This window comes from Cherax quadricarinatus, chromosome 85 (genome assembly GCF_038502225.1).
Source record: "Cherax quadricarinatus isolate ZL_2023a chromosome 85, ASM3850222v1, whole genome shotgun sequence".
Lineage (NCBI taxonomy): Eukaryota > Metazoa > Arthropoda > Malacostraca > Decapoda > Parastacidae > Cherax > Cherax quadricarinatus.
In genome coordinates this window covers 4240513-4265035 of record NC_091376.1, presented here as the reverse complement: position 1 = coordinate 4265035, position 24523 = coordinate 4240513, and the positions used below count along the sequence as shown (strand labels likewise).

Sequence of the window (24523 nt, the reverse complement as noted above, 5' to 3'; positions counted from 1 at the left end):
GCTCTGTACCTCCCGTTCATTTAAGACTTTCCTAAAATGGGCCATAACATTGTCATTGTACAGGTTTGCCAACACGGCTTGCAGTAGCTGTGTCAGAGTGATTTTCATCCATAAAGGTTTGCAGTTCAACCCACTTTGCTCACATTTCCTTAATCTCTTTTTTCAATTCCATAATAATTCTCGCCCTTTTTACCACAGGGATGGCACTAGAAGCTTTCTTTGGGTCCATGGTGACTTATTTTGCAGTTACAAGCACTAAAAGCACTGGGATAATGTGAAATGTATTGAATGTATGCATAGATGTGATCGCACTGGCTGGCATGTAAACATTGGCACTGAGGCCACACGTGGGACGCGTCCCAGACGAATCACGTAAGGCAAGCTTTTTATCGTGAGGCGAGGCAAAATTTTTGCATTCAAATGCTTCGTATGGCAGATTTAACGTAAGGCGATGCATTCATAAGGCAGGGGTCCACTGTATCATAGATGGATTAATGAAAATGTCTATATTAACGTAAAATAAGACATTTAATGTGGCAAAGAGTGATTATTAAATATACATACAACGCATATAATAAACATTACATGTTTATATGCTATGTAACGTGTTTCTTATATAATTTTGAAGAAGATATAATAGATGGATTAATGAAAATGTCTATATTAACCTTTTGACTGTTTCGGTCGTATATATACGTCTTGCGCACCACTGTTTCTGACGTATTTATACACGTAAATTCTAGCGGCTTCAAATCAAGAGGGAGAAAGCTGGTAGGCCCACATGTGAGAGAATGTGTCTGTGTGGTCAGTGTGCACCACATAAAAAAAATCCTGCAGCACGCAGTGCGTAATGAGAAAAAAAAACTTTGACCGTTTTTTTGGATTAAAACGCCGACTTTGAGGTGTATTTTCGTATAGTATTTATTGTTGTATTCTCGTTATCATGGTCTCAGGCGATAAAATGGAAAACATATTACAGAAATAGAGATGATTTTGATTACTTTCTAGATGAAAACGACCTTGAAATTGAGCTCAAAGTAGCGGAAATGTTTGATTTTTACCAATATTCAGGAGTAAGCAGATCACACCACATGTCCAATACACTTCAACTGGGGAGTCTAATATTCTTTCACTAGTGCACTGATATTATTTATACCATTTTTACAATAATGTAGTAGTCTGCATAACAGTAAATTTTGTATTTTTTTGCATGAATAAAAAATCAAAATAGAAAGCAATAGTAATATAAGAGGGGCCTAGAGACGTCACTAATGAACAGAGGATATGTTATTTTAGTGCCAAGAATGTCTACATTGTTTATTCTGGACCCTATTTTGAAATTGGCATCTTTTTTAATTTGCGTGAAATTGGCCAAATTGCTAATTTCTGACCACATAATTGGGTAGTTCAAATTGGTAAATGGGCAGTTTCTTGTACTCAACAGATAGAAAAAATGGAGTTCTAAAGAAATAACTGAGTTTGGTCAACTGGAACAACGGAATTTGCCAAAAACAGGGCTCAAAGTTGGCAAAATTGCCGATGCGTATATGTCGCCAAGACCGCTAACTTCACGGGAGCATAATTCCGTGAGTTTTCGACCAAATTTCGTACTTTTGGTGTCATTACCATTGGGAAAAGATTCTCTATCATTTCTTAAGAATTTTTTTTTTTTTTTTTTTTTTTTTTTCCAAAAATTTATCGAAAGGGGCCTGTGACAGTCAAAGGGTTAGTGTAAAATAAGGCATTTAATGTACAAGTGATTATTATTAAATATACATCGCATATAAACATTGCATGTTTTTATATACTATGTAACATGTTTTTTTGGGCCCATGGTTGCTTATTTTGCAGTTGCACTCAATCAGTAATCACAAAAAGCAATGGATTATAGCAAAATGTTTGGATGAATGAGCAGAAGCTTCCTCACTCTCCCAGAGACAGCCGATCTGATTCGCAAGAGCCCCCAGCCGGTGGATGGACGCCTCCCAAATGGCCAATAACCGAATTAACAGCCGATAACCGGGCGCCAAAAAACTGGCCGATAACCAAGTTGGCCAATAACTGAACCGGCCGATAACCGGGGATCCACTGTATAGGAATGATCCTCAAAGGGTTAAATGAAAACATGTTCTATGGAGGGATGAAATGTACTTGCTGTCTGCTCTGATACAGTTCGTGCAAGTAATATAATTGCCTGTTTTCACAACTCATTTAGATCTATGTGTATTTTCTTCTAGACATTTAATCTCAGCAATGGAAAAGTTGCTCATTTATCACTGTTCAGGAAAAACATGATTACATGTCAGCACATAACATTTCAAGTTACTATTATAACCAGAGTTAGAGAGGAAATTGTAAGAGGATGTAATTGCTTTTTCTAGTTTACAAGGGGGAGCTGAGCTTTAGTTCTTGGTCCTATATAAACTTGCAATTGACTCTTGTGAAATGCAGTAGACTTTCTTATAACAACTTCACATAGCACAATTTTATTGCAGTGCAGTTCAGAAGGTTCAACCAAAAATTTTGAAAGCATGTAATTAAATAAGTCTACATTTAGAAAGGACATAGGAAAGTATTGGTTTTCAATCTGAGTTGTCATTGATTGGAACAATATGCCAACTAGGGTCATAGAAGCTAAAACCTTGGGGAGCTTTAAAAATAGGTTAGATAATTATGAGTGAGAAAGGTTGGGTTTGATTAGGACATGAGGTATTTAAGCTTACTTCTTAGGTAACTTTGGGAATAGGTTGGAAAAATATGTAGTTGGGAAAGATTGGATTTAAGAAGGACCTGCCTATTATGGGCTAATAGGCCTGCCACAGTTCCTTCATTCTTATAAATGAGAAGGGTTGGATTTGAGTGTGATCTGCATAGTATAGGCCAGTAGGATTGTTGCAGTGTTCCTATATTCTTATGCTATTATGGGTGAAAGAGGGTAGATTTGAGTGGGACCTGCACAACATGAATCAGGCCACAGTCTCAGTGCCATTTCTGGCACTCAGGCAGTGGCCTGAGTGCCAGTAATAGCTCAAATGGTGTTGGAAGACTAACCATATTCTTGTTATAGGGCTGTAAACGGTACTCCATTTGCCATGAACGCAGCTCACCACGCCCTTGTCATAGGGCTGCCCTCATTATAGGGGTATAAGCAGTACTTCACTTGACTTGTAGAAGACTCACCGTGCCTTTGTCACAGGGCTGCCCCCGCCATAAGACTGTAAACAGTACACTAGTTGACATGAGTCCTCACCACATCCCTGCCATTGGGGTGTAAAGGGTACATAACTTGTACCAACTCTGACACTCCTTAGGGAGCCACTGCTGGGTCACCACATGGAGAAGACCTAGGCCAGGATCCATCCTGGCAAACCTATATTAATTAATTAATTTAGTATTACACATTCTTGTGCTTTCTACATTAATGTACCTACTCATGCTGTATTGCTATGATTGTTGAACATGTTGATGATTAATGATAACACTTGAAAAAGTATTTAAATAAGGAACTTGTGTAGTAGAGAAATAATCTTAACTGAGGCATAGCCATGACACCATCAGCTGACTGCCCAAACACATCTCATATTCTAGAGATTCTCCATAACTTTATAGGTATGACAGAGTAGTGTTTACTTGGTTTTGTCTAATAAAGCAAAGGAAGATACAAAAGCCAGTCAACTTCTAAATACTGTCTCTGTTCACTTTTATTATCAACATAGCAATAAAACTTAGAGAGAGGAGGTGGAGGTGCTTATAGCCTGCTGACTCAGGCTTCACTTCAGCCAAAGTCTGTTGTATAGCCACCTCTGCTTTCTCTTCTACTAAACAAAATTATCAGCTACTCATGCATACATCATTTAAGTTTATACAGACAATTCAGGTTTTTATTATTACATATACAGGTACAGCATTGATTTTCCAGACCTTTTGGTTCCAAAGCCTTTCCGGATTACTGAGTTTTCCGCCTTTAGAGAGTGCAGTATTCGTTGGTCTTGGGGTTGAATAAGTGACGTACAGTTGGGTGGTAAATATGCTGCTGCGGGAATTTCAAATTCCTGCTCGTAAATATGTATGGATTATAAGAGTTTCCGGACCATCAGTGTCCGGAAAATCAATGTTGTACATGTATTAATGGTACCAGTACTGACAAGTAAATGAATAACACACGTGCAATGCTGTGTCAGTATTTCCAAAACTTTCACTTGAGCAGCAGGGTTCTTCAGTAAAATATAGTGGTTATTAAAATACGTGCTAGAAACAAATGAAGACGAGAGTGAGGTGTTCAGTCCCTCGGCCCAGATAGAAGTTATTCATTTCAGAGAGAATGCTGAGGGATGATACACCTCAAAGTCATTTTTCTGCTTAAATCAACTAGTGATACTCCATGGGGAAGTGGAACAGAACTCGTCCTCCGTAAGCCATGCATGTTATAAGAAGTGACTAAAATGCTGGGAGCAAGGGGCTAGTAATCCCTTCTTCTGTATATATTACTAAATTTAAAAAGAGAAATTTTCATTTTTCTTTTTAGTTCACCCTGCCTCGGTGGGATATGGCCGGTTTGTTAAAAAAAAAAATCGAGGCTGAGGTACTAAACACTTCAGTCTCTTCATCAACTGTTTCCAGTATTTTAATCACCTAAGTATTCAACTGAAGAAACTTGCTGTGTTGGTGATGCATTTTGGAAATAGTTACCAAAGTGTTGCACACATCTTATTCATCTAATTCAGATATGTATTGAAGAGTTAAATGTAGAACTCTTATGATTTTGCGGTATTGTTAGAAACCAAAGCCAGAATCTACAGCTGTCTTCTCATCTCCCAAATGCAGCCTCCTAAAGCATTTTATTACAGCATTCCATTATTTTTCTTGGTTTTTACTTTTTTTTAAATGCATTCATCTTTAGTCTCAGGTTGTTTGATGTAGGTGTGGTAAGTTGTCATTTGTTTCATACAGTTTAGTAAGAAATTGTGGCTTTTATTTTGAAGTTGTTGAAGTATAATTAGTATATAAACTGATCAACCCAAGATCCAACTCATCACAGCAGGCCCATGTTAAACCTTGTATTTGTGGTCACAGTGGTGGCCCATGCTGACCTTATGGTGAATAGAAATACATGTATACTGTACCTAGTTGGATTATTCTTATTTAGGCCTGTATGGTCCAGTGGATAGTACACTGGCCTGTGAGTTTTAGGATTTGCATGCCATGGGTTTGAATCCCACCCATTTTGTGACTTATGAAGGATTTAATTTATTGTTTCTCTTGTGGCATTTTTCTCAAACAAATATTGGTTACTGGATTTTTTTTATTCTTTAATACAAAACTTAATTACCGTAGAGGCAAAATAAGATTTATTTTTGTTTACTGTTTTAATAAGAATGTGGCAGCATAAACTTCGCTACCATGTACTGGGATTATGTAATGTAAACTTCCATTTGCAGATCTTGAAGGCCTTGGTGGTGTGCCTTCGATCCGACCATTAGAAACATTGCACAATGCCCTCTCCTTGCGTCAGTTGGACGCTTTCCTTGAGCGAATGGCTCTAGCGCAGTTTCGCACCCCACTATCTTCCCCTCCAAAGATGCCTTCAACCCCAAGACACCCTCGCTCACAGCCCCCACCACTAGGTCTTCAGTCTCCTTCATCTAGTAAGTGGTCCAGAGACTCTTCTCTGGAAATAATGTAGACGTGATATTAACTTTTATGGTAATAGTTATGCTCTCATAATGAGAGGATACTGTTGTTATGCTCTTGTAATGAGAGGATACAATTATTAAACAGTAATTAATAGTGAGCCTGATTGCTTAGATACAAAATTATGAGTAACATAATGTTTAATTTATAGCTGAACATGCTGTTTAGATAGAGATTAATAGTAGTATAGTGGTTTTTATAATTGATTTTGTGATAATAGTTCAGTGGTAAAAGATAGAGAGCATAAATTATTGATTTAACACAAAGAAGAGTTATGCGTGTTGAAAGCTCAAATGTTAGGGATATTTTGTTACTTTTGCTCAGCATCCTTCATTAGTATACAAAAAGTTCAGTTTACACTTATACATATACCTGTATGTAGTTGTGACAACATTAATCTTGTGTGTAGAGTACGGGTTTATTTTGTGTACAAGTAACTTTTTTCTTAGGATTATTACAAACAGCAGAGCACACTAGTAAATCTTAGCAGTCTCTCTTTAAGTTATATGTACAGTAGTATCAAGATAGAATTTATTTTACGCTGATTTTTGTGAATTACATTGTATTTTTTTGTATAATTCTGAAGTTGTTCACTCTAGAGTTATTGTTTTCTAAATGGGTTATGAAGTGAGCTGCAGCATTACTTAGGAGTACAAAGAAAAAATATACTTAATTGTGTGTATTAACTTATTTTTACAAAATAAGTAACATTACTTAATGCTAATATAAATATGAAGACAGGTAGTGATATTAATAACCAATTTATTTGCTAGATGTAACTCAAGTCTTTGAGAGTGAGTGCTTAGGCCATCCTGTAAGTATTTAGGCAAAGTGACATTTTATATTCATAAAAAATATGTGAGTATGTTTGTAAAACTGCTTGCCTGTAAAGTTATCCTTATTACTGTACAGTATGAAGAAATGTAAGGCAGGAGCTTTGATTAACTTTAAAACATAGAGGCTGTAGTGGTGCACGAACACTTTTCTTAAGTATATGTTGACTGCTGCTTTGGCTAAAACACTAACATCTTATAATTAGGTCTGCTGGATACAGTATATTGTAGTATTTATTTACCCTATACAGTAAGTTTTCTTATAAAGCTATTCTATGTTGTGATATTTTTTTTTAAATGAAGTTGAAAAAAGCGCATTCCGAATTGACTAGCATGCATTATGAAGGCCTCTTCACATGCTGTTAAATTTTGGATGCATTTTTTCAATCGCACTATATAGAGGAGCTTTATAAGAGAGCTAACTGTACATGCTTTGAATGGCTGCCACATTTGCTGTAACTAAATGTGAAAGACAAGACCTTTAAAACTGCTTGTTGTAAGGCTTCCTAATTTCAGATACCTCCCTTCTGGGATTCTAATTATAGCAGGACTTGGAGTTATAGTCCATGTATAGTGTCTCACTGCCTTTTGTATTGATAAATTTGATTTCTTTGACAAATATAATTTAAAGTCAACTAGAGAAAAACAAATAAGTTTTTAAATAATTTAACTGGAATTGTTATGCATGTATAGAGGTATGATTTATCTGCACTTTGATTCTAACATGCCTGCTAGTTATTCAAATTAAAGTATATTTATTTAAGAATGATAAAAAGAAAGTCTTGTATATAAATGTGTTTTGAATTGTGCATTTTAAGTGTCCTATGCTGTTTTCAAAGTCACTTCAATGTAGTGTGTAACGTCAAATCGAGCAGAATTCCGAAAAATTTAGATTTTTGTCTGGTGTTGTTGTGCCACTGACATTCGGAAGTCATTTGACATTTTAAGCACAAACTATATTACACTTAGTAATAATTTACACCTGATAATACGCAGAAATAAAGATAGAGAACTATTAATGTGATGGTCTGTACCACATATGCTTCAACTGCAAAATATTAGTACATTTGGTTTACACAAATGCATACACACCTGAAGCACCAAGATGTGTGGGTCTTAAGCACCAAGATGTGTGGTCGTTGATGTGTGGGTCTTGAGATCCACAGTATGTGTTGATGTGTGGGTCTTAAGCACCAAGATGTGTGGTCATTGATGTGTGGGTCTTAAGCACCAAGATGTGTGTCGATGTGTGGGTCTTAAGCATCAACGTGTGTGATTTTTGATGTATGACTCCCAACAAACTTGAAAATTTAAACAGTTTTACTGTTTTTTGTCCTAGGTCCTAAAGGGTAAATTGAGGTAAAAAACTGGATAAATCTTCTTCTTCTTTCAACAAACCAGCCGTATCCCACCGAGGCAGGGTGGCCCAAAAAGAAAAACAAAAGTTTCTCTTTTTAAATTTAGTAATTTATACAGGAGAAGGGGTTACTAGCCCCTTGCTCCTGGCATTTTAGTCGCCTCTTACAACACGCATGGCTTACGGAGGAAGAATTCTGTTCCACTTCCCCATAGAGATTTTTTTTTTTATTTTTATTATCACACTGGCCGATTCCCACCAAGGCAGGGTGGCCCGAAAAAGAAAAACTTTCACCATCATTCACTCCATCACTGTCTTGCCAGAAAGGTGCTTTACACTACAGTTTTTAAACTGCAACATTAACACCCCTCCTTCAGAGTGCAGGCACTGTACCTCCCATCTCCAGGACTCAAGTCCGGCCTGCCGGTTTCCCTGAACCCCTTCATAAATGTTACTTTGCTCACACTCCAACAGCACGTCAAGTATTAAAAACCATTTGTCTCCATTCACTCCTATCAAACAGGCTCATGCATGCCTGCTGGAAGTCCAAGCCCCTCGCACACAAAACCTCCTTTACCCCCTCCCTCCAACCTTTCCTAGGCCGACCCCTACCCCGCCTTCCTTCCACTACAGACTGATACACTCTTGAAGTCATTCTGTTTCGCTCCATTCTCTCTACATGTCCGAACCACCTCAACAACCCTTCCTCAGCCCTCTGGACAACAGTTTTGGTAATCCCGCACCTCCTCCTAACTTCCAAACTACGAATTCTCTGCATTATATTCACACCACACATTGCCCTCAGACATGACATCTCCACTGCCTCCAGCCTTCTCCTCGCTGCAACATTCATCACCCATGCTTCACACCCATATAAGAGCGTTGGTAAAACTATACTCTCATACATTCCCCTCTTTGCCTCCATGGACAAAGTTCTTTGTCTCCACAACTCCTAAGTGCACCACTCACCCTTTTTCCCTCATCAATTCTATGATTCACCTCATCTTTCATAGACCCATCCGCTGACACGTCCACTCCCAAATATCTGAATACATTCACCTCCTCCATACTCTCTCCCTCCAATCTGATATCCAATCTTTCATCACCTAATCTTTTTGTTATCCTCATAACCTTACTCTTTCCTGTATTCACTTTTAATTTTCTTCTTTTGCATACCCTACCAAATTCATCCACCAATCTCTGCAACTTCTCTTCAGAATCTCCCAAGAGCACAGTGTCATCAGCAAAGAGCAACTGTGACAACTCCCACTTTATGTGTGATTCTTTATCTTTTAACTCCATGCCACTTGCCAAGACCTTCGCATTTACTTCTCTTACAACCCCATCTATAAATATATTAAACAACCACGGTGACATCACACATCCTTGTCTAAGGCCTACTTTTACTGGGAAATAATTTCCCTCTTTCCTACATACTCTAACTTGAGCCTCACTATCCTCGTAAAAACTCTTCACTGCTTTCAGTAACCTACCTCCTACACCATACACCTGCAACATCTGCCACATTGCCCCCCTATCCACCCTGTCATATGCCTTTTCCAAATCCATAAATGCCACAAAGACCTCTTTAGCCTTATCTAAATACTGTTCACTTATGTGTTTCACTGTAAACACCTGGTCCACACACCCCCTACCTTTCCTAAAGCCTCCTTGTTCATCTGCTATCCTATTCTCCGTCTTACTCTTAATTCTTTCAATAATAACTCTACCATACACTTTACCAGGTATACTCAAACTTATCCCCCTATAATTTTTGCACTCTCTTTTGTCCCCTTTGCCTTTATACAAAGGAACTATGCATGCTCTCTGCCAATCCCTAGGTACCTTACCTTCTTCCATGCATTTATTAAATAATTGCACCAACCACTCCAAAAGTATATCCCCACCTGCTTTTAACATTTCTATCTTTATCCCATCAATCCCGGCTGCCTTACCCCCTTTCATTTTACCTACTGCCTCACGAACTTCCCCCACACTCACAACTGGCTCTTCCTCACTCCTACAAGATGTTATTCCTCCTTGCCCTATACACGAAATCACACCTTCCCTATCTTCATCAACATTTAACAATTCCTCGAAATATTCCCTCCATCTTCCCAATACCTCTAGCTCTCCATTTGATAACTCTCCTCTCCAATTTTTAACTGACAAATCCATTTGTTCTCTAGGGTTTCTTAACTTGTTAATCTCACTCCAAAACTTTTTCTTATTTTCAACAAAATTTGTTGATAACATCTCACCCACTCTCTCATTTGCTCTCTTTTTACATTGCTTCACCACTCTCTTAACCTCTCTCTTTTTCTCCATATACTCTTCCTTCCTTGCATCACTTCTACTTTGTAAAAACTTCTCATATGCTAACTTTTTCTCCCTTACTACTCTCTTTACATCATCATCCCACCAATCGCTCCTCTTCCCTCCCGCACCCACCTTCCTGTAACCACAAACTTCTGCTGAACACTCCCATAGAGATAAGAGGAAATAAACAAGAATAAGAACTAGAAAGAAAATAGAAGAAAACCCAGAGGTGTGTGTGTATATATATATATATATGCTTGTACATGTATGTGTAGTGTGACCTAAGTGTAAGTAGAAGTAGCAAGACGTACCTGAAATCTTGCATGTTCATGAGACAGAAAAAAAGACACCAGCAATCCTACCATCGTGTAAAACAATTACAGGCTGTCGTTGTACACTCACTTGGCAGGACGGTAGTACCTCCCTGGGCGGTTGCTGTCTACCAACCTACTACCTAGGGATAAATCTCTATTGCTTTAAAAGGAATACACTCTGTTGCCATCCCGAGATTTTATGACTTAATACTGGTTACACACAGGATTTATACACAGAGGTGTATTTTTCTCAATATATATTTGCTGAGAGTTTAATCCCTGTTTTAAGGATTAACCCTTTCACTGTCCACATTCCCGATCAGAAACTTGTCCACACTGTCCAAGAATTTTCATTTTTTTTTTTTTTTTAACAAGTCAGCCGTCTCCCACCGAGGCAGGGTGACCCAAAAAGAAAGAAAATCCCCAAAAAGAAAATACTTTCATCATTCAACACTTACACCTCACTCACACATAATCACTGTTTTTGCCGAGGTGTTCAGAACACAATAGTTTAGAAGCACATACATAAAGATACACAACATATCCCTCCAAACTGCTAATATCCTGAAACCCCTCCTTTAGAGTGCAGGCATTGTACTTCCCATTTCCAGGACTCAAGTCCAGCTATATAAAAATAACTGGTTTCCCTGAATCCCTTCACTAAATATTACCCTGCTGACACTCCAACAGATCGTCAGGTCCCAAATACCATTCGTCTCCATTCACTCCTATCGAACACGCTCATGCATGCTTGCTGGAAGTCCAAGCCCCTCGCCCACAAAACCTCCCTAACCCCTTCCTTCCAACCTTTTCGAGGACAACCCCTACCCCTGGAGGTTATAAAACAAAAAGTACAAAATTTTATGGAAAATTGACAAAATTACGCTTTTACAAATTTTGCTGTGTCAGTTTTGCCCACTTTGAGTCTTATTTTAAGCCAATTACAGTGTTCCAGTCGACCAAATTCTTAGCTATTTTGCTAATATGTCTTTCATTTTATTCATTGAACACAAGAAATTGCCCAATCAACTATTTCAACTACCCAGTAAAGTGATAAGAAATTGGTAATTTGGCCAATCTCACACAAATTTCAGAATATTCCAATTTCCAAATAGGATCCAGAATAAACAATGCAGGCATTCCTGGCACTGAAATAACATTTCTTCTGTTCATTAGTTGTGGTTCCAGGCTTTACACATGAATTCTATTTTGATTTTTTATTCACACAAAAAAAAATAGAAAATTTACTGTTATGCAGTATTGTAATAATGGTATAGATAAAATCAGTGCATTCATGAATGCATATTAGACCCACCAGTTGGACGTGTATTGTTTACCCTTGAACATTGGCAAAAATTGAAGATTTCCACTACTTTAGGCTCAGTTTCAAGCAATTTTCAGTCCTAACACCAATCAAAATCATCTCCATTTCTGTAATATATCTTCCATTCTGTCAAGTGACACCAAGGAACCGAGAATATGACCATATAGTTTTTACAAAACTGCACCGCTGTTTTAAACAGTCGCGGTTTTAAACCAGAATCACAATCGCAGTTTTCTTTTTTTCATGCACTGCGTGCTGCAGGATTTTTTTGTGGTGCACACTTACCGTGTCAACTCATTCTCTAATATCTAGGCCTAAATTTACTGCTCACAGCTTATCTGGGTGAGCTGAGCTCATTACATAGTACAACAACATGTACAATGAACTCGAAGGCATAGTACTACAGCACAGCCAGTAGTACTACAGCACAGGTGTAGTACTACAGCACAGTCAGTGAAAGAGTTAAAGTATTCTTGTCTGGTAGTGAATCCAACCAACCAGTTGATTTTAAAATGGTTGCATTGTGTGTAAATAGGTAATGCCAGAATACTATAATAGAAACAAATATTTTTATAAACTACTTAAAAAAATTTTAATTATCATGTACAACAATAAGACAAATGCCATAAAGGCCAGAAAATTGAAGGGATAGTATATAAAGAGACCTTTTGAAACACGGAAAATAATGCAAATGATAAGACTGTTTAAATCACTTTTCCTCTCTTGTTCAGAATATTGTTCAGTGTTGGTAGTAGTTCCATTCAGGGCAGGAGAGCTATCAGAGCTAGACAAGATAGAGATTATTTTACATGCCTTGGCATATACTCTCTGAAGAAAGAGATAATTAATAATACAGTGGACCCCCGGTTTACGATATTATTTCATTCCAGAAGTATGTTCAGGTGCCAGTACTGACCGAATTTGTTCCCATAAGGAATATTGTGAATTAGATTAGTCCATTTCAGACCCCCAAACATACACATACAAACGCACTTACATAAATACACTTACATAAATGGTCGCATTGGGAGTTGATCGTAAACCGGGGGTCCACTGTATATGGAAGGTGCTTAAGGGCCTAATCTCAAATCTAGACACAACAATAATCACTCACTGGAATGAGAAATATACATGGGAGGAAGTGTAAAATGGACTTGGTGTTAGCAGAGGCACATGGTGCACAATAAGAGATCCCTGTGTCAATATCAATGGTCCAAAGCTGTTCAGTCTGCTACCAACAGATATCAGAAATACTGTATTGCCTGAACAAATATAGCCCTCCAAAAGAAAAGTGGATCACTACCTCTGACAAGTACTAGATCATCCAGGCTGTGTGAACTAGCAGGCCACAAAGAGCTAGTATGGTTGAACAGGTAATCAACAACATAGCTATGAGGGTGAAAAGCCTTTTGAAACCTATCACAGGTATGTTTAGAGTTCATTTTATATTATTAATTCCTACATAGCAGCTATTATTCTAATACAACAGTGGAATGAAGGGAAACTGGCTAGCTGGAGGTGGAAAGTACATTGTCCACACACTGAAGGAACGATGCTGATATGGTGCATTTTTTTTAACTGTAGTGTAGGCACATCTCTGGTAAGACAGTGATGGAGTGAATGATGATAAAAGTGTTTCTTTTTTTTTGAGTCACCCTGCTTCAGTGGGAAATGGCCGATGTGTCAATAAAAAACAATAGTGGGACAACATCATTCATCTTTACTCATGAAATCTTAATAATACAGTTGCAAACAAATCACATTTGATCATCCATCTTTAGCGGGTGCTGCCATTTTTGCAGTCAACTGTTCAGTTGGCAAGTCTCAGTACAGTAATATATTCCTTGTAAATCATCGAAGATTTATCCATTTAGTATTTTTAATCCTCTAATTTTTAGCTAGTCTTAATTATAATATTCCGAGTTCTAAAATAATTTACATATTAAATCAATCTTGAAATAGTTGAGGGTTAAAATTGTCTGTATGAGACATGAGCATATGGTGTATTCATCATTACTGTTAGCAGTAGTAATTGTAACATGGCTTATATATAAACACTTAAAGCACATCAGTTTTTTTTTTTTTTAAGTAAACGTTTCATTCAAGGTGATTTTTATTGCCTCAAGTTAATCATTGTCTTAATTACTACTTGCTGTGCTCTAAGTGTTTTTGTATTAATCATATTTTTGTTGGCACTCTGCCTTCCAACCAGTAAATGTAGTGCTTTTTTTTTCCTGTGGACAAGTGATAATACTATCACCACAGCTTTGTTGCCCACAAGTGGTAGTAAAGGATCCTGTGTGAGCATTTGTCCTGCTGCTTCTCTCCCCAGGTATTGGCTGGTCTGGGCCTCCATCATTCGTCTCGTCTTCTGGCCCCTCCTCCCCCAACATCAACACACTGGAGTTCTTCTCACACCTGCACCGCTACGACACCTACATGCCACCACCATCACCACAGTTCCTCACTCCTATTACTTCTTTAACTACCACAGTTGCTCCCACTAACCTAAATACTGCTATTAGTGATCACACACTCAACCATCCGTTCATCACCAAACTTAATTCTGCTGCTGCCAACTATGTGGCTACCACTGCTATATCTGCTAAGAGTGCTGCAGCTGTTCCTCTCACTCATGTGGCTGCTGATGCTGCTGCTTCTAGACTTATATTAGAACTAACCAACAGCACTACTCCTGGTTACACTCAGGAGCGACTAGGCTTGGCCAGTGAGCACAGTAGTGTTGCAGAGCTGAACACTGGGGTGGCAGAGATGGGCACTTCAGAAGATCTCTCTGGAGATGCTAGTGAACCGGGATCCCCTTCTGAGGGTTCAGAAAGCTTGGGCTCACCCTCGCAGACTGAGGTGGCATCCATCATAGAGAGGGGTGACACAGCCACACCTGATACTCACAGTGATGTCCAGGATCAGGACATCTCATATAGTGAAACCTCAGAACCAGACAACAACTTTTTGCATGTAGCTAATACCAGAAGTGCCACCTCAGACTGATTATTGGTAATATTGTTTTTCATATCAAGGAACAGCTTTAATAAGCTTTTAAGAATGTCATTCCATTCACGTTTTGTCTTATTACTTTGTCTTACTGGCTGTTCCTTAGCCTAAATTCTCATTATTTGTGCCAAATGTAAGCCATTAGCACTGTGGATGCATGTATTGTACAGGTATTTATGTTTGCTCATTATTTATGTTTTGTCTTGTTAATGGATATAAATAATTACAATATGATTGTGCACTGATGTAACAGACACTGCATCTCAACATGTTTTATGAAGATAATGTTCAGCATATTTCAGTTAAGAATTATAATGTCAAAATATATAGGGGCAAGCTAGGATGTTCAGAAACTTTTTAACTGAGGTATTTATGTAAAGCCACTTTTTATGGACAGATTTATTTGGATTGTATCATAGTATGGATAAATATCTGGTCTATTTTGTCCATGATATTTAACATTCCTTGATACTATGGGAAGTTTTGAAGTTAAATTTTTCAAATGACAAAATATAAACTGTCTGAAGCCTCTGCATTTACATAGTCATCAGACATGTATTGTAGAGGTCTTTTAACATATGTGGGGATGGTTCAGATGCCTGTAGTGCCTTTTTATATTTGATTTTGGGACATCTGTAAATAGGATACACATAACGACCAATTTTTGTGTCTTTTTCCAACTTTGTTTTATAATCTTTATGAACTAACACAATTTTTTTTGCATTGTTCATGGAATATTATTTGATTTTGCAAAGCTCATTCAAACTTATTATATCCATCAATTAAAAATAGTAATTTCAGATCATATTTGCTACACTACCTACCACTATTTAGTACATGTAATACATTTTATTTTTTTTATGGATTGCAGAAACTTTTTAAATTCATTATAAACTTAGAGTAAAAGGAGCATTATTAAAAATGTTTAAAATAGACATACCATGGGAGGAAGAGTAACGAACAGCCATTACACCATTAATCAGCATCCTCATAAATAGTTTTCAACTCTAGTTTCATATTGTTACAGTAGATCATCATTTAAAAAGCAGTTATACTGCACATGATTGTTTTAGCATGATTGAGAAGTTGCAGTGCAAAAATATAGAATGGGAAGAGGCTCAGTATTGAATGTTGTAAGATGTGAATTGTGGTATTGTGCACTGTGGAGTTCCCCTTCACCTCACTGGGCTTATGGGTGAATACAATACAGTAATTTGCCTTGAATCCTTTCATTGCCTCATCTCATCTCTGAATAGTAAACATGGCACTCAAGAGGATGGTGAGGTGCCATAAAGTTTTGATGGTCTCTTAAGAAAATTAAAGTTTCACATATGCTTATGGGTTTATATGTTATGGAGACAGCAAACTCTTTTGGTTTGAGCTAATCATCCATTTGTACAATTAGAAGGAATGAAAAGAAATTAAGAGCTTGTGTAAGGACTAGTGCAGATTGTGATGTGCTCAGAAGAATGACAAAAAGAAAAATACAGATAAATAAGATTGAATATGTGGATTGAGAGGAAAACAAGGAAAGAGACCCAGCTTAGTGCTGAAATGATATAGCACTAAACCTTATCCTACTAAAAACTGTATATACAAAGGAAGGAGAACCTTCACAAAAGGTACTTGTTTACTAGTGGATGGTTTAAAGGCTTCATAACAATGTTTAGTGATGAGAATGCATCAGCTGATCATGTTGCTGCAGGAAAGTTCCCTGCTAACTGTGGGTTAATAATTTCTGAGAACTAATAATCCCTACTAGATGTTGAATGCTGACAAGACAGGGTTATTTCGGAAGTGTATGCCATGGATATCTTACATTAGCAAAAAGAAAAACATGCATCTAATTCCATGGTAGCTATGGATAAGTTCAGCATACTTCTCTGCTCCAGTGCAACACATTTTTGTAAGTACAAACCTATGGTAATTTATCACTTAGAGAATCCCTGAGTTTGAAAAGGTCAAGACAAAGCCTGTTTTATTGCTATATGGTACTCTAATACAGCAGCATGGATGACTGAGGTTGTTTGTTGACTGATACAAGCATTACTTTATTCCTGCTGTCAAGATGTACATTGCTACAAAAAGCCTTGCAGTTTTGCCATTACCACATGTGTGTACATGCATTTACATGTCTGAATAACTCCTTGATCCAGTGGTTGTATCAGAGATGTATTTTTTTTTTAACACACGGGCTGTGTCCCACTGAGGGAGGGTGAAATAAAAAGAAAAATTAAAATTTTTCTTTGTAAATTAAGTAATTTATACAGAAGGGGTTACTGGCCTCTTGCTCCCAGTATTTTAGTCGCCTTTTCTGATGCGCATGGCTGGTGAAGGAAGAATTCTTCTCCATTTCTCCATAGAGAGCCAGAGATGTATCTTTTTTTCCACACATCGGCCGTATCCCACCGAGGCGGGGTGGCCCAAAAGGAAAAACAAAAGTTTCTCCTTTTACATTTAGTAATATATACAGGAGAAGGGGTTACTAGCCCCTTGCTCCCGGCATTTTAGTCGCCTCTTACAACATGCATGGCGTACGGAGGAAGAATTCTGTTCCACTTCCCCATGGAGATAAGAGGAAATAAACAAGAACAAGAACTAGAAAGAAAATAGAAGAAAACCCAGAGGGGTATGTATATATACGCTTGTACATGTATGTGTAGTGTGACCTAAGTGTAAGTAGAAGTAGCAAGATGTACCTGAAATCTTGCATGTTCATGAGACAGAAAAAAGGACACCAGCAATCCTACCATCATGTAAAACAATTACAGGCTTTCGTTTTACACTCACTTGGCAGGACGGTAGTACCTCCCTGGACGGTTGCTGTCTACCAACCTACTACAGTGGTAAAAATACCTCTTTAACATTTGAAACCACAAGCTGCAACATTTGAGAATGACAGAATTGTCAAGAGTGATGATGGTTCTTGACAGTTCTGTCATTTACAGATGTTAGAGTCTGTGGACCTAAATGTTAAAGTTGTGTTTTTACAACCTTATATGACATCTTTGATACAACCACAACATTGAGGAGTTATTGAAACCTGTAAGTGCTTCTGCACACAAGGTAATGGATAAACTTGTGACAACAGTGGATGATAGCTCTAAGATTGGAATCCCAGAGTTCTGGTGTAACTTAAACATTGCAGATGCATTTTCAACCATAAATGCAGGCTAGGGTCAAATATTACTTTCTCTGGTGAATAATATATGTGATATTCCCTCAGTAAGTAGTCCTGTCAAGGAAATTGTGTTCTGGTAAGGACAGTGACACTTGGAAGCTTTCAAAGTATGCATGAAGACAAAAGAAATGATAGATGATGATGATGGAGGATGATATTGATGATGAGGAAGTTCCTGAAGAAGAAATGCTGGAGGATCTCGGTTCCCAGTTAAGAAAGAAGCAGATAAAAGAAGAGCATGACAAAGAACAACTTTGAAGATAAATGGTTAACACTGCAGGAATTAACCATTGCTGTGAAATAGGGTTTGGAGCAGGTGATGATATCTTATTATCACCTGTATAAAATACTTCTGGAAAAAAAGGAGCACTACAGAATACTTGAACATTCCAATATTGGCTGATATACATCTCTCAGTGTGTACATGCACTGTTATGCTTAGCACACACACACACATGAAGTAGGATATATTCCACAGAATATATATAACTTTGACCCTAGTGTAGTCGATAGGCTTTAAACCCCATTAACCAGCCTAAATCTGTAGCCATCAACTACTGACAACTCTGCATCCATATCAACACAAAAACCATAGTTATCTACCTCAGCCCAGTAGGAGCCACATCAATCTTCTCCACAAACTTTCAAGTCATTATGCAACGTTAACTGCAATGTAAGGGGATAAAAAATTTATTGTTTTGCAATATTGTAGAAAAAAGTTTTGATTTTCTGGAGGTCTGTTTAATATAACTCCATTTTTAGCATGCCTTCTTCAGATTTGTTAGCACCAAATTAGATTAAATGCTGATTTTCATGACCATACCCACTTTTCTAACTGATGGTCTTCCGTTTTAAAAAACATGAACTAAATCCATGTGGGTCTTACAACAAAATAAATATTATGTCTATAGGTATTTTACTGCAGTGAATGATCCCTTATCCAGTGGTGATGGGGAAGGGTGTACTGGATTTTCTGAAATGTACCAGATCATGGGTTATTTTTGTATAGACCATATTTTTTTTGCACAGACCTTTTTAGCCTTATTTTCAATAAGATGTTTTTCCTCTGAAAATTTTCACCAAAATCATTTATAGTGTTTATATGTTTAACTTAAGCATGTATGAGCAAAGTTAATGTTTGTTTAATGAGGATTCGTCAAGAATGATAGATCGTATTAATTACGATTTTGTTAAGATAAATATGTTTTCCTGTTGGTTTTTTGCCAAATATATTGGTAGCTTGTATACATTCTTTTTATGTATATGTGAAGAGAGAGATTAGTAATATAAATTATAAATATTACAGTAAACCCTTCATTTAACATATATACTTTGGAAAAAATAAGGTTTCTTTTTTTAAATTTAGTAATGTATAGAGGAGAAGGGGTTACTATCCCCTAGCTTGGAAGTATGAAACAAAATCTGCCAGGTCAGTTGATTTAGAAACAGTGGACAAAGTCCTTTGGTCACAGAATTGTTCATTATTATTACAATCACAGCAAAACAATATTCTCTCTATCCACCACAGTTGTCATTACTGGTCATAGGCTTTCCCCCACAATTATTGGTCATCTGCTTCCCCCACAATTACTGGTCATCTGCTTTCCCCACGATACTGTGGGTCTTTGTCGTCCCATCTCTCTGTCTGCTTGTCTCTCTTTCTGTCTCAGAGAGAGAGCCGCTCATGAACCAACAGGTATTACACACAGTGCAGAGTCGTCACGTCTGATTCCTGAACAAGTCATGCTTATTATGCCTTTTATCAACAAGCACAGTATAGCACTTTGTCTGAATTTATTTGGTTATTCTAGGTAATTTACCTGTGAGATAGAGACAGCCAAAGTCTATCGGCCAGCCGGCCTGCCGGCCTGCTGAACACATGTTTCTCTTTACTTAGGGCATAGATTATAGGACATTCTGGCAGGATGACACTACCAGTGGTACCAAAATTAAAAGGAAGTTGCATATGTTAGAGCCTGGATGTTCAGTAAGTTTAATTTTAACAACCATAGAATTGACTGGGAAAAAATAAACCAAGAGCTATCAGACATATCCTGGGAAGCAGACATGAGCGACCTAAATCCCCACCAGTGCCTAGAGAGGCTGAATAGAGAAGCATACAAGGTATGTATGAAGCACATACCATTGAGGAAACCCAGAAGGAGATCAGATATAGGGAGAGAGCATAGGAGATGGTACAGAAGAAGAAAACAGGTTACTGAATTGCTTAAAAACACAAATATGCTACAACAGAGGAAAGATAGGCTTAGACAAGAGATCATTGAACTAGAGCAAAAACTTAGGATTCATATCTAACAGAGGAAGTACAAAGGGAACAAAGGGCCATACATGATATTGCAAGAAACCCAAAATATCTCTATTCCTATGCAAAATCCAAGCTAAGGACTACCTGTAGAATTGGACCACTACTGAGAGGAGACTCGTATACTAGAAATGAGTGAAATCTTGAAAGAACAGTATGAGTCAGTGTTCAGCAACCCACTAAATGACAGCAAGGTAGAAAATGCAGAAATATTTTTCACTCCAGAAGAAAGCCACGCAGATCAGCTAACTGACATTAGTACAAATCCCATAGATTTCAAAAAGGAAATGGACAACATGCCCACTCACTCAGCACCTGGACCAGATTCATGGGATGCTCTATTTATAAAGAAGTGTAAAGTCCCATTAGCACAAGCACTCAGCATTCTTTGGTGAAATACCAGAGGCTTTAAAGAGTGCAGACATAGCTCCTTTGCATAAGCACTAGCTAAAAATTACAGACCATTAGCCCTAACTTCTCACATCATAAAAAAATCTTCGAAAGAGTGATGAGACGGCAGATTACAAATTTCATGGACCAGCATAACCCAAACCAGCATGGTTTTAGAGCAGGACGATCATGCCTGTCACAGCTGCTGAATCATTATGACAGAATTACGGAGGCATTGGAAGACGACCAAAATGCAGATGTGATTCACACAGATTTTGTGAAGGCATTTGACAGATGCAATCATGGAGTGAAAGGGCACAAAATGAGGTCCATGGGCATTACAGGGAAGGTAGGCAGATGGATTTTTGGGTTCCTAACACACAGAACACAAAAAGTAGTAGTGAACAGGGCAAGATCCAGCATCAGCAAAGTCAAAAACTCAGTGCCCCAAGGCACTGTCCTGGCACCTCTGCTGTTTCTCATCCTCATAGCAGTTATAGATAAAAACACCCAGCACACTTTTGTATCATTATTTCCAGATAACACTAAAATAAGCATGAACATCACTACGGTAGAGGACACCAAAAAAGTACAGGAAGACATAAGCAGGGTTTTCAAGTGGGCAGTGGAGAACAACATGACGTTCAGTGGTGATAAGTTCCAGCTGCTTAAGTATGGAAAGAATGAAGAACTCAAAAGGAATACTATATACAAAACACAAGAGGGTCACCAAATAGAACGTAAGGAACACGTAAAAGACCTGGGATGAAGTTGGTCCACAATTCAACCTTCTGCCAGCAGATATTAAAAATATTGTCAGAATAAAGGTAGTAGTGTAGGGGAGGAAACAGGACCACTACTTGTGTAAAGGCTAAAGCATCTATGTTGGGATGGCTATGTAGGCTTGTGTGCTGCTAACAGCAACATCCTGGTTGACCAGGCTAAAGCAACTCTGTTGGGATGACTCTGTAGGCTTGTGCTGCAAACAGCAACAACCTGATTGACCTAGGCAGTTGACAGTGGCATCTTTCATCAGGCTGTGTACCTTTGATATACCTTTGAAGAGTTTCGAGAGTTTAACTACTCTCAGAGCCCAGCCATGGGCCAGGGTCCTCTGCTTTGTGAAGTCTCAGTACCAGTCACACATACATCACAAAAATGTTTATAAGGTCATTTGATCTCCAGAAGCGGGGAGAGGGCCCACACACCGAGTAGGTTGTCAGTATCTCCCCAACTTTGTACCCAAACTAATGACCTTGCATTTAGATTTTGCATCTCTATTTTCACTTAATGCATTTTCTTGAAGCGTGTTCAACTGAATATTTTTCCCCTCATTAGCCATCTTCAACCAAGGCAGGATAACCTAAAGAAGGAAGCATATGCTATCATTCATTCAATATCTGTCTTGCCATAAGTTTGCTGATATCACAATTCAAATTACCCTCCGACTCCAACATCCCCACCCTTTCTTCAGAGAGCAGACACTGCCTGTCCCACCTTCAAGACTCAAGTCCTGGTTTACCTGAATTCCTTCATAAATGTTACCTTGCTATTTTTATATTCATAAACAACTGCTAAACCCATGATGATATTCATTGCTGCCTAAATCTTAAGAAACAAACAGTGCCTGATACCCGTAGAAGCAAGGACAAATTTATAGACTCTGCTTGTAAGTTTAGTGTAGATGCTAGTAGAGCTTTACAGCTCCTCTGTTTACACCTCATCTCTCACTGGCATGGTTAAGTAAAATTATTGTAAATAACATACAGAATTATAAAAATGCCATACAGTACTGTATGCTGTATTCTTAGTGTCGAGTTGTCTCCTGCATTAGTGGACCAAGTCTCATAATTCAGAAGGCAACTAGGCAATCATGAAAATTAGTTTCATAATTTGGAAGTTGTAGACAGGTAATATCATACACTCCCTCCTACCTGTTAATCCATTAATGAGAGGGTTCACTGTACAGTAGGGCCCCACATATATGGCAGGTTAGGTTCCAGGCTACCACTGGTAAGCAGAGTGCCATTTTTCCACTTATAAATGCTTATAAATGCCAGATAATAAGTTTACACTAACATATATTAAATTAGCAATAGAACTAGGCATTGAAAACAATAAAAAGTAAAATACACACACAGAACACTCATTACTTACCTTAAAATATTTGTAGTCTTAATGTAGAGTGAGAGATAAGTAGTATTTATTGTAAGAAGTCAGGTGTGGTAGGTATGGTAGCCCTCCTGGCCACCCCACACACATAATATACTATGACATTTAAAGTGCCCCAGAGCAATAAAATGCATATACAGTACATTCATTACTTACCTTAAAATATTAATAGTCTTAATGTGGGGTGAGAGGTGAGTAAACGAGGTAAAATGAATAAACAAGAGAGAACAAGTAAATGAGAGACAAGAGAGAGAGAGACTCGTTGTTATGTAAAGAAGCAGACAAACACATCTGGTTTTTGTTCATACATGTAACATCTCACATTTATGTTAATTTATTCTACTATGAGGTGTATTTATCATGTTTATATGTTTTGTAGCATGTTTATTATATAATTTTGAAAAAATATCATAGATGGATTAATGAAAATGTTTATATTAATGTAATATATGGCTTGGACTTCCAGCAGGCATGCGTGAGCGTGTTTGATAGGAGTGAATGGAGACAAATGGTTTTTAATACTTGACGTGCTGTTGGAGTGTGAGCAAAGTAACATTTATGAAGGGATTCAGGGAAACCGGCAGGCCGGACTTGAGTCCTGGAGATGGGAAGTACAGTGCCTGCACTCTGAAGGAGGGGTGTTAATGTTGCAGTTTAAAAACTGTAGTGTAAAGCACCCTTCTGGCAAGACAGTGATGGAGTGAATGATGGTGAAAGTTTTTCTTTTTCGGGCCACCCTGCCTTGGTGGGAATCGGCCGGTGTGATAATAAATATAAAAAATATGACATTAAATATGCTTCAGAGTGATTATTGCTTATTATTATTATTATCACTGTTAATATGGCATCCTCAAGACTAATAAGACACTCTTAGTGATTTAAATGTGTACCTGCATGCCAGGACAGTGTGTAAGTTTATTTAGATACAGGTACACAAATATTATTATCAGAGTAAATATAAAACATGAAATAGCTTTAAAACACTTGAAATTTTTGAAAGTTTCTAGACATAATGGAGAGACATGGAGAATGTAAACAAACAGGTAGGGGGAACCGTATAGCGAATTTTGGTCATAATTTGAAATGTCCTTATTACTGGAGCACTGTAAAGTGAAGCTCCATAAAGGGGGCCCTACTGTACTTTCTCCTGGAACTCACTACAGAAATTTACTCTATGAAGAAATAGTTTCTTATATCATTTTGACACCATTTTCTTAGTCTACGATTGTGGCTTCTTGTACCTCCTGTTAGTAGTGCTACCTGTTTTATCATATTCTTTTATGATCTTATTGTATATAATTTAAAAGACACCAATGGAAACAAGATAGTCTTTGATGACAAACTGATTATTAGGTTATCCTGGGTTAATAACTGTGATAACTAACTGTGGCTTAGTAGGCAATGCTTTCACCTCACACAATGTCTGTGGTTCCACCCTTGACCGAGTAGAAATATTGGGCGTGTTTTCTTACACCTGCTGTTCCAGTTTACCTGGCAGTAAGTAGGTACCTGAGTGTTAGTTGATTGGTGTGGATGGCATCCTGGGGGACAAGATTGAAGGGCCACAATGGAAATAAGAGAGTCCTCGATGACACAATGACTTA

General features: G+C 37.8%; 1 protein-coding gene across 18 annotated transcripts in view; it reads left to right on the top strand.

Moving 5' to 3' along the window:
* l(1)G0196 (inositol hexakisphosphate and diphosphoinositol-pentakisphosphate kinase) overlaps positions 1-15527 on the top strand; it is a 1071245-nt gene extending 1055718 nt beyond the window's left edge. For all 18 annotated transcript variants that reach the window (XM_070103279.1, XM_070103273.1, XM_070103280.1 and 15 more), the window contains 2 exons: positions 5439-5645; positions 14171-15527. In XM_070103279.1, coding sequence (XP_069959380.1) covers positions 5439-5645; positions 14171-14850 — 887 coding nt within the window. In that variant the 3' untranslated portion in view covers positions 14851-15527. The remainder of the gene's footprint in view (positions 1-5438; positions 5646-14170) is intronic.
* The last annotated feature ends 8996 nt before the right edge of the window (positions 15528-24523 follow it).